Source organism: Pseudonaja textilis, chromosome 2 (genome assembly GCF_049901715.1).
Source record: "Pseudonaja textilis isolate UNSWEBS1 chromosome 2, rPseTex1.2, whole genome shotgun sequence".
Classification (NCBI taxonomy): Eukaryota; Metazoa; Chordata; class Lepidosauria; order Squamata; family Elapidae; genus Pseudonaja; species Pseudonaja textilis.
The window spans coordinates 52993113-53006330 of NC_141991.1; the positions used below are offsets into that span (position 1 = coordinate 52993113).

Here is a 13218-nt window from a genome sequence, read left to right on the forward strand (position 1 = left end):
ATATAGAAAATCTAAGATATGATAATACATTTACAATCAGGTATTTCAAGTCTTTACTATATATTTCAGGTAAAATTCCCAATAAAAATATCTCTGGTTTCAAGTCTATATGTTTTTTTGTCATTTTTTCCAACCACATGTGGATTTTAGTCCAGTGTTTTTTAGCATCCACACAAGTCCAGCACATACGGTAATATGAGCCAGGTGTCTGATAACATTTCCAACATTTTCCCCAGAGCAGTCATAGTTTCTTTAACTTGTTCTTCTTCTAGTTTAATTTCAAATAAATATCCATACAATTTTTTAATCACCTTTTCATCAGTACCTGTCAAAATCTTATCTAAGTCAGTCAGTTTATCATAGAAACCTTCTGTTTTAGAATCTTTATCATACTTTGAATGTATATGCATATGAAAACCAATTCATCTTTATACCTTGTTCCTCTAGTTTTTACATAGATTTAAGTTCACCTTTTTCATTCAGTATTTCCCCATATCTAACTGTTTGTTCCTTGTTATATATTATAGGATACGAAAATGCTTCAATAGTCGATAACCAGACTGGAATTTTCAAATAACATTGTCTTTTAAACTTCTCCCAGTTTAACCACAGAGACTCCTGTATATAATGTCTTCTAAAATACCCCCGTGTTTTAGTTCCTTTGTACCATAAAAAAGCATGCCACCCCAACAACAAATCATGTCTTTCTAACATCAACAATCTAGTATTTCTTAGTGTTATCCATTCCTTAACCCACATCAAATTTGTAGCTTGGTAGTACAACTCCCAATTAGGCAAACCAAATCCTCCTCTAATTCTAGCATCTTGCAAAAGTTTTAATTTTATTCTCGCTTTCTTATCTTACCATATATAAAGAAGTTCAACACAATTTTATTTACATCTTCAGAGTAGTCTTTTCCAAGCCTAATTGGAATTGTTTGGAACAAATATAAAATTCTGGGTAATATATTCATCTTGATTGTTGAAATTCTCCCTATTAGTGAGAGTTGTAAGTTTTCCCATTTCTCCAAATCTAGCGCTATCTGCTGTTTAAGTTTAATATAATTATTCTCTTTTAATGTACTACATCTTGCTGTCAAATATATCCCCAAGTACTTAATCTTATTTGTGACCTGAATTTTCAATAGATCTGCCAGTTCTTCCTTTTGTCTTAATAGCATATTCTTTGTCGAAATCTTTGTCTTATCTTTATTTATTTTCAAACCAGCCACCTTTCCATGTCTCTATCTTTTTTATCAATTTTGATGCTGTTTCTACAGGGTCTTCTAAGATGCAAACCAGATCATCCACAAATGCTTGCAGCTTAAATTCTTCCTTTTTTATTTTCATTCCTTTTATATGCTTCTCATCTCTAATATTTCTGTTTAGCACTTCCAAAGTTAACACAAACAACAAAGGTGATAGTGGGTACCCTTGTCTTGTTCCTTCTCTTATATTAATAGAGTCTGTCAGTTCTCCCTCTATCATTACCTTTGCCGTTTGCTTATAGTATATAGCTTCTATTGCTTGAATAAATTTTCTAGCAAAACCCATCTGTTCCCACAGTAATAACATGAATCGCCAATTCACATTATCAAATGCCTTCTGTGCATCTAGAAATATCAGAGCCATTTGTTTTTCAGGATGTGCCTCCTAGTATTCCAAAATATCCAAGATTACTCTCATATTGTCTTTAATTTGTCTCTTTGGCAGAAATCCATTTTGATCAGGATGGATAAAATTATTTAAATATTTTTTAAGTCTTTCTGCCAGTATCGAAGCAAAGATTTTATAATCTGCATTTAGTAGAGAAATGGGTCTATAGTTCTTAATTTGTAATGGGTCAGCCTCCTCTTTTGGAATAAATGTAATATAGGCTTCTGACCATGATTTAGGTATCTTCTTCTTTAACATAACTTCATTCATTCTAGCAATGGAAGATTCAACGATTCTTGTAATATTTTATAAAATTCTGCCAGAAGTCCATCTGGGGCTGGTGCCTTTCCATTATTTTGCTTCTTGAGTGCTTCAGTTAACTCCATCGTTGTTATATTGCTTTCTAACATTTTTTCAGTCTCTTTAGGTATCTGAGGTAAATTAGCATTCTGTAAGTACTGCTTAACTCTTTCCTCATCAATATTCTCTTGCATATATAATTTCCCATAGAAGTCTCGAATGATTTCCTTCTTCTCTTCGCTACCATGGCAAACTTGGCCTTGGTCATCTGTTAATTGCAATATTTTCCTTGATTCTTTCTCCTTTCTCAGTTTGTATGCTAACCATCTACCTGGTTTGTTTGCGTCTTCAAAGTAGTTCTGTTTAGGACCTCTAATTTTCTGTGCTAATTCTTCTTTTTCTATTTGACCCATTTTGTGTTTAATTATATCCATTTTTAGCTTGATGTCCTTTTTCTGTGGCATTTTCTGTAGCTCTTTTTCAAGTCTTCTATGCTTACCCTCTAGGGCCTTAGTGGCTAGCCTTTTCATAGTATTCCTTTTCCTGTATAGTCTATTATCAAGCCTCTGACATATGCCTTCATTGTATCCCATACATTCTGAATTGATGTATCTTCTTTTTTGTTTTCTCTGAAGAAAAAAGCCAATTCTTTCTCCATCCACTGTGTGAAGTCTTTTTCCTTTAAAATAGTATTATTTAACGTCCATCTAGATCTTCTTTTTTGTCCTTTCCATTTAATTGTCATTGGATTGTGATCTGCCCAAATACTTGTTTCAATATTTATTTCTTGAATGTTAGATATTAATTCTGTTGACATCCATATCATATCTATTCTGGACCATGATAAGTGTCTATTTGAATAGGTGTATTGTTTAGTTTTAGCATTTCTTTCTCTCCACGTATCTTTTAAGTTTATTTCATCTACCATTTAAAAAAAAGATTTAGGGAGAGTCTTTCTGTTTTGCTTTATTGTTTTCTGTGCTACATAGTCCAATTTATTGTCTACAATTCCATTAAAATCTCCCACCATAACTATATTAGCATAGTCCAGTTCAATTATTTTCATATGTAATTTTTTGTAGAATTCTTCTTGTTTGTCATTCGGAGCATAAATTGTAATCAGGAGTGTTTTCGTATTATTGTCCATTATTTCCACCATTAGTATTCTTCCATCATCATCGGTATAGATCAATTTTGCTGGGTTGGTCTCTTTAATATATAAAACCACTCCTCTTTTCTTAGATTGTGTCAAGGAAGTAAATATTTTCCCTAATTTTGGCTGTACCAACAATTGTTCATATTGTTTTTTTAATATGTACTTCTTGTAGACAAATTATATCAAATTTTAATTTCTCTAATTTATGAAAGGTTTTCCTTCTTTTAACGGTTGAGTTAAGTCCATATATATTAATTGTAATCAATTTTTTCTCTTCCATGGTTCTATTTTATAGTTAAGTTTGGCAACTCTCATAGATCTTAGTTCACGTTGTTCTTTGGCTTCCACCTTTCCACCTACTGCGCCTTCTTCTTTTTCAGTCGCCATTTCTTGGAATTCAATTAGTGAGATCTCTTTTTCTGCCTCTTCCTCTTTCCTTCCAAAAAATTCTGTATAAGCTAATTCCACTTTCTTAACTGAGTCAATTCTATGTCTCTGTACTTGCCATGTGAACATTAAACCTTCTGGAATCAGCCATCTATAATTCACCTCTTTTTAAAGTAGCATTTTAGTCAGGAATCGGTATTCTCTTCTCATCTCTCTCACTTTTCTGGGTATTTGTTTCAAGACCACAATCTCCTTGTCTTTGTATTTCAATGTTTTCTCTTTTGCCACTTGCAATATTTGTGTTTTAATGGCTTTCTTTGTAAATCTAATGTGAACTTCTCTTGGTAAGCTATTTCTCATCGCATATCTTGTGAAAACTCGATAAACCCCATCTATTCCATCCATCATCTTCTCTTGAGTTATTTCCAAAGCTTCAGCCAGTATTTCTATCATTATCTCAGCTAGGTTTTGTCCTTTTTCTTCCTCTACGTTTTGGAATCTAAGATAGAATTCTGATCTATCCATCTCTCATCTCAACATACCACTTTTATCTTGTTCAATCACCGTTAATCTATTATCAATATCTCCAATCTTCTTGTCTCTTTGTTTATCTTCTCCTTCAATTTTTTGGAATCTCTCATCATACTTCAACATCATTTGTTGGATGTTCTCCACTTTTTCATCGGTTTTCCCTGTTTTTTGTTCTTAGGAAAACTTAGGAAAAGTAAAAAGGGCATACTGCACTTTGTTTGGTTATCCAAAGCTCTTATTATAACTCTCTTCTCCAAAAATCTATCACCTTTTTTGCTCTCATGCTCTTCCCTCTATCTTATCCAATAGCAATGTCCTTGAAAAAGAGTCTCAGTTCTTTCTTTCTCAGTTTTGTCTGGTCACAGAGAAATAGAATATTTTCAAGACTCTAATTGGCAGTGTTACAAAGTTTCTTTGCTCTCACTTTCCCACTCCTTTTCCAGGCAGGATATAATAAGAATTAATAAAAAAAGAAAAAGATATTTTTTAAAAATGAAATAACTAAAGGGAGCCTCTAGCCTAAAATATTACAAAATCAAAAAGGAGAAGAAGAAAAATAGATATAAATGAAAAAAACAGTCCAGTTTCAAAATACAAGATGATATATAGAAAATCCAGCAATGAGAAAAAAAAAACTTACTTTGACATTCCTGTTTAAAATCGCTGCTTAATCACTTCTGTCAAAACTTTTACAGATTTTTTCTTTTCCTTAGGGTGTCCTTTCAGATCTTAGAATAAAGTTCTCACCAAACCGGCACACTCTCTCTTTCTGCTCTCTTCCGTTTCGGAGCTGTCCCAACTTCAGCAGCTGTAATGGCTGCCTCTTTGCCTCTGGCAAGAAGAGCTTCTCCTGGATCTACCAGGGACTTTGCAGTATCCCTGGGATCGACAGGATGCACTTTTCACTTTCACCATCTCTTTGGGATGGTTTAGATCCGATAGGACCGTCCAGGAGCAAAGCTATCAGTAGCGATCTCAGACCTCCAAGATCGCATGCCGTATTGTCGCGACGCCAGCTCCGCCCTCCATCATCAGTCCGACTCTTGATGATTCTATGAACTGGGCAATAAGTTCCTCATGATTGCAAAAGCAATTGAATCTCTGTAAACTGAAGCCAAATATGCAGTTCAAGCACTAAATGGCTCCTAGCTAGATTCAGTGTGCTACAACCTTGGTACTTCCTGAATTGAGACATTTGGAACTATTTTGACTACTTTCAAGAGGACTAGAGGCCATTTGGTGTCATGATCTGCACAATATTAAAACTGAATTTGGCTATAACGTTGTTTTGATGAGATTGAAAGAACATTGAATAACATGGTAGGTTTGCAAAAGCATCTCATGTCAATAAAAATAAGTTTTATAGGTTATAAGGGGATTTATAGATTATAAATCAAAGCTGAAACATGTTAACATGTTACAAATTTGTACAACCTTTTTATTTCTATTTTATTTGATCAGGAAACACTTGAGATAAAAATTTTGTACTATAAAATACAACTTTGAATAATATGTCGAAGGATATTTACCCATGTGGTAGGGCTGTATTACTTTTATTCTTCTCTTTTTCCTAGTACCTTCCGCTATTGTATCTCATGATTATATTACTTTATAGTTTTATGTACAACTGAGAACTTATGCACTAGAGATAAATTCCTTGAGTGTCCAATCACACTTGGCCAATAAAGAATATTCTAGTCTAGTCTATTATAAGAGTCATATTGTTAAACCCAAACCTTAGTCTGAATTTGAATTTCTTCTACATAGAAGAAAAAAACCACACATCTAACTTTGGCACAACAATCCTCTAGTCATTCTTTAAAAACATATCTACATGTCACAGCCTTCTTCTTATTCCCAATCCATAGCTAGTTTAACCAAGTATTTTTTTTCTGATCCAATATGGAAGCAGTGTTTTCTGCCTTCTAACAAAGCATGCTATATAAATGGTTGTGTCCCTGAAGCCGCGGTAATGACTTGCTAATTCTTTTCAGTTGCCAGTCATCCCCTTTCTGTGTAATTGTTCCCTTTCCTGGCATTTTGGTTAGTGCTGATGGATTGAGATGATATTGGAAGATCATCATCATCATCATCTTATCAATCATTATCAATATTGCTACAAATACTAGGAGACCCCCACCTGTTTAAAGGGATTTACCTATCAGAAGGAACCTGCTTTCTCTAGTGATCTTGTGCTACTTTGTCAATAGTTAATAGTTTTAGCCTCTATGTTGATTACGATACTCCAAGATCATTAGACAGTCCTATATACCATGATTTCTCTAAAGTGCCCAACCTGCCAGCCAAGACTTTTTCCACTTCCTTTGTTTGACAGGCAGTTTGCACTAAGGTTGCTAAAGAAGCACTTACATTTAAAAAAAAGCTCTGACAAATGCCTACAACTCCTGTGATGGCATATTTAAAATCAATCACATTCTAAACTTAGCACTTTCAAGAGACACAGGAGTTGAATAAGAGATGAGGATCCCTACCATAGGAATCTTGAACATAAACTGAATTCTAAACAGGGAGGACAACCTCGTTGCTATGATTTCTGTAATTATATCTCAACCTAGCCTCTTTCAGTAAATCCTGATCAAAGAAATTTTGAAGGATCTGACTTTTTATGGAGGTGGCTCCTCAAGAAGTTGATTCACATCTCAGCTCTCTGGCAAAACTTTTGCCCTCCCCAGCCCAGAGGGGCAACAATTGGTGAATGTTTTCCCCTCATAGCTAATGACCCCTTTCCATGCCTTAAATGCCCTCAGAAAATTGTGAGGATAGCCCTGCTCTTCATCTTCATTCCAGAAATGAGATGGTGTTTACTTAGAAAATATAATGATACTTTACTTTTGTGCTACCTCCCAGACTGTAGAAAAGCATATTAAATGGATTGTCTATCTATGCCTGTATAGTTTGTACTTGATTGGATTGAAGAAGGCTTCAAATGATGCTCTCTCTTTCATGACATTTTGGCTGGTGTATATAAAAGGATTTGCTTAAAATTAGAATGTAGAGGTAAATTAATTAGGAACTTAATTTATTTTGGGGGCAAGTCAGAAAAATGTTCTGTCTTGTCATATTTTGTCAGCTCACTGTTATTTATTGCAGAATTTTAGGTACAAAAGATAAGGGCTGATTGTTGTTATTATGCCACTTACAGGATATTTTTTTAAACAAATGAAAAGAATGTCTGACACACACTCTTTCAGGGATGGATGCCTTCCAAATGTCAATATAAAAATAATTTCTTGTGTTTTCTATTTTGCCACTGTAGCCTGCTGGCTTGCTACTTTAGAAAAATATTTCCCTTATACAACATTAACAATAATTTTGATTTAATGGTGTTTTGGAAGGCTACTATGTAGAATAAATATGCATTTGGTAAAAATGTACTTCTTGAATAACTTGGGGAAAACAAAATGCCCCAAGGAAGCCAGAATTGCATGTGAATTTTATTGTGATAGAAAACATGATCTAAGTTTTCTCCTGAAAGAGGTCTTAATTCATGTGACCTCTGGCAAACATTTTGAGGGCTGGATTGTTAGTAGTTAAATCTTGAACAAAATTATGGGACTGTTCACACATTACAGCTACATGACAAGCATGTTGGGATAATACTCTACATCTTAGCAACCTGGTTGCTAAGCAAGATGGTTATCACAAGTTTCCACATTTTTTATAGTGAGGACACTGCGGAAGCTAATAGGCTGACTTTGGGCCAAAGGCAATATATAAAAGATGTACGGACAAGAGGTTGGCGAGATTGATTTGAAAGTCTAGAAAGTATACAGGTGTATAGGAAATGATATTAATGTAAATTGTATTTAATTCTATTGTTTTTCTCTTACTTCCTGGCTTTCATTTCTTTTACTCAGTACTTTTTTCTCTGCTTTGTATAATGCTCATTCTCTCAAAAGGAAATGGCTTGATGAATAGGCACGTATGTAGACACAGGCACAGATATAGATACAGACAAAGTGACAAAGTGGTTAGAACGTAGTGTCAGAGCATCCCACGCTCTGCTACAAAGAAAACTTGTGATTTTAGGCCACTCATTACCCTTCAGTGAAAATTTCCTCACTGTTTTTGTAAAGTTAAAATCTTTACAATTAGTCCCCATTTTAGCTGTAGTTAAAAGAAACACAAAAGCCATTGCATCAGAGTTTCTCCTGAAGAAAATGTGTACATTGAATGAGTTGATAAGAAACTGGACTTTGGGAACTGCACTACTAAAGGAATCTCTTAAATATTCTCTGTATAGAAAATTAGGGATGCTTTCCTCTTGCTTTAAAATTTCTGAATGTTCTGTTAGATAACTCATATTTCCCCCTGACTCGAAGCAGAGAAGTTTGGGAATTGCCTTAGGAAAGTTAAATAAAATGAGAATCAGAATCCATAGAGGATGAGAAGATACCTCAACAGGAATTATATACAGAGAACCCTTTTATGATAATGACTGTCGGCCCTTATCCAATTCACACACTAGAACCATTATATCTAAATTGTAAGTTTTCATAGGCCATGAATTTTGATATAATTAAACTTGCATTACCATCTAAGCATCATAATCATGAATGATAAATGACTGAAAGGGTTGCATCATGAGGGCTTATAAATGTAGAGTTCAGTTTTCATGTCTTCCCTTAATCTGATCTGACACATCCTTTGTTTCTTATTGAATAACATCTAAACAGTGAGCCTTTATTGTGGCAATAGGATTTAATTCATCAATTTTTCAATTGCACATTTTAATCAATAAAATAAACATTATGAAAAGAGACAGATTACGCTTTTGTTATCTGCCTTGGCTGACTTTCTTCCTTCATACATGATTCAAAGCCTAGGTAAATAATATATTGTACCATGATTTAATTTTATCTTGCACCAGCCCTTGACGTATATGATATGTTCTACATTGCAATTTGAAGTGCTGCTCTTAACAGTGGAGATTAAAAGTATAGCTTAGTAAGCCTGAACTCTATCCAGAATTTACATTTCGCTTTATAAAAAAACCTGTATAGCTCACTAGTTAATTATATGGCTGGCTTGTTCTCAGGGTTACTAAATTATCACAGCTCAGCATACTTCACATAGGCCATAATGTTAACATTTATAAACAGATGAAAAAATGTCAAATGTCTTTTCAAAACAAAAATGAATTTTATACTATTTTGTTAGAATTAACATTATTATCATTATGTCACACAAGAGGTCCTGTCAACGTTACACGCAAGTCATAATGTCAATTTTCTTCATTGTCATCCTCCCACACCCATTGTATCTAATCCCATTAAATCTGTTCTCTTTCAGTAAAAAAGAAAAGAAATTGGCACAAACATGACACTGGTCAAGCAACAGAAGTAAAGCCTGTCCAGAATGGTAGTCAAGTGTTTATCAAAGAACTTCGAAGTCGTACATTCCCTAGGTAAGTTGCTAACCCTATTCTTGTGTCATTGATATTAGAAGGAAGGTTTGGGGGCAGGTAGATTTTCCTTGGTAAAATGTATGTAGGCAATAGCTATGTAGCTTATAAGCTTACTGCATAATTTCATAATACAAACAAATCCCTTGCTTTGCTTATTGACCAACATTAGGCTGTATTTGATCCTTAGAAAGCCTGGAACAGCTCCACAATGGTGGGTGGAAACAGCATATGGTATATAGTACAACTAAAAGAAATAAGTGGCATAAGTTGTTTTCACAAGTTATTGGGACGTTTAACACTCCTAAGGCATTGCTTCTCCATAGTTAGTTGGAAACAAAATTAACGTGATTATGTCATTTTATTAAGATATCTAAAAATCATATGTTCTTCAAAGAGATTTCATTTTAAGTAATTATGTAACTATGTTCTATCAATTGCCAAGTTTATTTTATGATTAATGAAATATAATTATCTTGTAATATTAAATATCCCTGGCCAAGATCCTTCCATATTATTTATTTGCAAAAATATTGTTCGATAAAATCTCTTGCATCTTTAATTGGATTATTTTGAGTCCTACGTTCATATGGAGCACCCTAATGGGAAACCAACTACTACAGTTCAATTCCATAATATTAAAAAAAAAAGTGGGGGGAGGCATGGAACTGCAATTAATCCCTCACCACGTAGCGAACAGAAACTAAAGGTTATTCATGAAATTCTTCATTACAAATGTTGAGCTGAACAAGAAGCAATTAAAGGCCAAAGGTCAAAGTCATCATTTGACAGGCTGCAATGGTGTGAAACAGCGATCCCCACCCTTTCTGCAGGCTAAGTATTTGATAGAAGAATCACTGGCTGTAAAAAGTTGTGATCTTTTTGTTTTTACAGTTTTGACCTGGAATTGTAATCAGAAGTATGGATAACAGTGTGGTATTTCTGTAAACTGAACTGTGGAACTTGAGTGCATTGGCAGGCATAACAAAACAATCGCTATTTTTTTTAATAAAAAAACCCTGCTTTCTTCAACAGCAGTCAGGATTTATCTGTCCTATAGACTCAGATCGTTAATGTTCAACTGCTACTTGCATTAAATAGCAAAGAAGAGCCTTCTATCATGTCTGTTTGTTCTTAAATTAAGGAGAAAGCTATAAGCTGTTGTACCTTTGTCAGTGAATGGAGGAAAAGAGAGATGCACCTTTGCGTGTATTTTTATTCAAATTATAGGAACTTATACCTGATCCTTAATTAACTAATTTATCTATTCATCCACCCACCCACATACTAGAGTTTCTAAAGTGGATTTAGAAATCCATTCATACAGGTTTTCTTATCCTGGATGTCCAAAGTGAGTGATCATCAAAGGCACAATTTTTGTATATCATGCTGACAACAGGGCCACCTTCCATAATCCTAGGACCGCCTTCACTTGATAATATATATATTTAAATTGAAGAAAAGTAGCTATCAAAAGATAAGACAGAATGAAACTTTTCCATATTGTCTTATATTGACTTATATGATACTGTTTAGTAATTAAGAAGAGTTGCGCTAAAGGATTTTCTCTACAAAATCAGTGTTGACAGTATGGTGGGAAAAAAAGCCAGGATTAGTCAAAGCAAAACCATTTTCATAACAGGATCAGTAATAAGACATATTAAAAAGTTGAGTTTTTTTAAAAAAAATTATTTCCCCCTGTTGTAGATGAAAGTTAATAATAACCTTTTAAAGTGTAATTTATACCTTCATTGCTATCTCCCTTGAAAGTCATTTGTGAGCTTAGAATAAGTGGTGTAGTTTCAAAGAGTCACAGAAGAGGGCACTCATGCCTTACCCTAAAAAGATTTTGGTGCTTCTTGGATGGTGTTATCCCAATGAAATTCTGTGCTTTGGGTGTAAGTACATAAAGTAACTTAATAAAGTTGGCTAAAGTAAAGTAACATGCCTTCTTAGAAGAAGCTTTGACCACAATACTCAGATTTTCTGAGTTTCCTTTGACACTGAGATGCTGTTGACAAAACTGATTATTCTGAGACTATATTACTATTAAGCTTGTTTTGCATCACTTCACAAACTGGTAGCTGATTAGAATATTACATCTAACCTGTTTCTAAACATCCAAACAGGAGTTAAGTTAGGATTTGTCAAACTAAGATGGTAGTTTGAATTTGGTTACAAATTTGGTGGACTAAAGCACATCATCAATCATTGGGTGAACGGTTCCATTGAAGGATTTAAGAGCATCAGCCAAAATATAATGAGTCTTGATCATGCTAACTTACACATCCTTATATAAAGTCTGATGTGTTGTTGGAGAAGAATATTTTCATAACATTGTTATTTAAATTGTATAATTCTAGTATGTGAAGACTGAATATTTTTAAGAACACTTAATGGCAGTGTTTGGTGGTCATTTGAATCAAATATTAATAGCAGAGTCAGGACAAGAAAGTTGTTTTTTTTCTTTTTTCTTTTTTCTAATTGAAAATAAACATTTAAAAATTCTTGAACGTGGTGGACTTTCTTTGACATACATTATTAATGTCTTTACATTAATATACTAGAAAAAAACCATTAAGCAATACAAGCATTTGTATACATATACATATACATATACACACACACACACACACATATTTGATCTTTGTGTCATTTTATATCTTAATCATTGTGCTGCATTTCAATTATATCTTAGATTCTAATTTACATTTTATAGACTTCTTTTCATATTCCTCCATAAATTGTTCCATATTTTATAATATTCTGATACGTCTCATTCTTTCAATTCTAATTTCAGTCTATCGAGTTCAGCGCATTGAAAAATCTTGTCTATTATTGCTACGTCATTTGGGATTTCTTTTGGGCAAGCAATAATCTTGCTGCTGTAGTAACATGAATAATTAGTAAATTACTAAAATTATCTTTTATTATTACTTATAGGAACATCTCTGGTATAAAGTTTATATTTAAACTGAACATTTCTTCCAGCCATGTCTGGATTTTATGCCAAAACTCTTATATTTTCTTGCAATCCCACCACATGTGATAATAGGTATCCCGTTCTTTCAGACATTTCCAGCATGTGGGCGATGTCAGGACAAAACAGTTGTTTTTTTGAAAGACATAGGCTGCATGTTGTCACTTGCCAGAAATATGGTCTTCGTCTACAGCAGAGTTGTTTTCTTTGAGTTATCATTCATCAGACAAAGGAGGAAGTATTAGCTTCAGAGACTGAAAGCTCTATTTACAAATAAGAATGATCAATAGTCTGTGTCATCTCTTTTTTTGGCATGGATTTTGAGATCCTGTGTGGGTAGGAAAAGATAGGAAGAGAGTTGAATATATAATTGCCGATGCTGTAGTCAGACTCTGTGTAATGACTCTTTCTCTTGCAAGGATCACCTTAAACATTTTTTCAAATCACATCTTCATTTCCATTTTCCTTGTTTCTTCTTATCTTAGATAAATGTCAGCTCAACTACCTGCCCATCCTTCTATTTCCCCCTTCTCTCATGTTCTCCTTCCGTGGTCTTCATTTTGTTTTTAAAGATGATAATTTGATTTTTTTAAGATTTAGATTTTTTAACACATTTATTTCATTATTCATTTTTAGTTAAGTTAAGGCTTCCTCCTCATTCAGTCATGGGTTAAATTATTATATTCACTTCTGATTTTTTTTATTCCATAATAATTGTTTATTCCATAAACAATTATTATAAAATGTTAATATGTACTTGTTTGCCTTCTTTGCTTGTCTTTA

The 13218-nt window shown here is 33.6% G+C and overlaps 1 protein-coding gene across 2 annotated transcripts in view; it reads left to right on the forward strand.

The window, feature by feature from the left end:
• The window catches only part of PHF2 (PHD finger protein 2), a 151049-nt gene that overhangs the window by 90418 nt on the left and 47413 nt on the right, over nt 1-13218 (forward strand). For both annotated transcript variants that reach the window (XM_087923896.1, XM_026724035.2), the window contains exon 3: nt 9344-9458. In XM_087923896.1, the coding sequence (XP_087780022.1) occupies nt 9344-9458 (115 nt within the window). The remainder of the gene's footprint in view (nt 1-9343; nt 9459-13218) is intronic.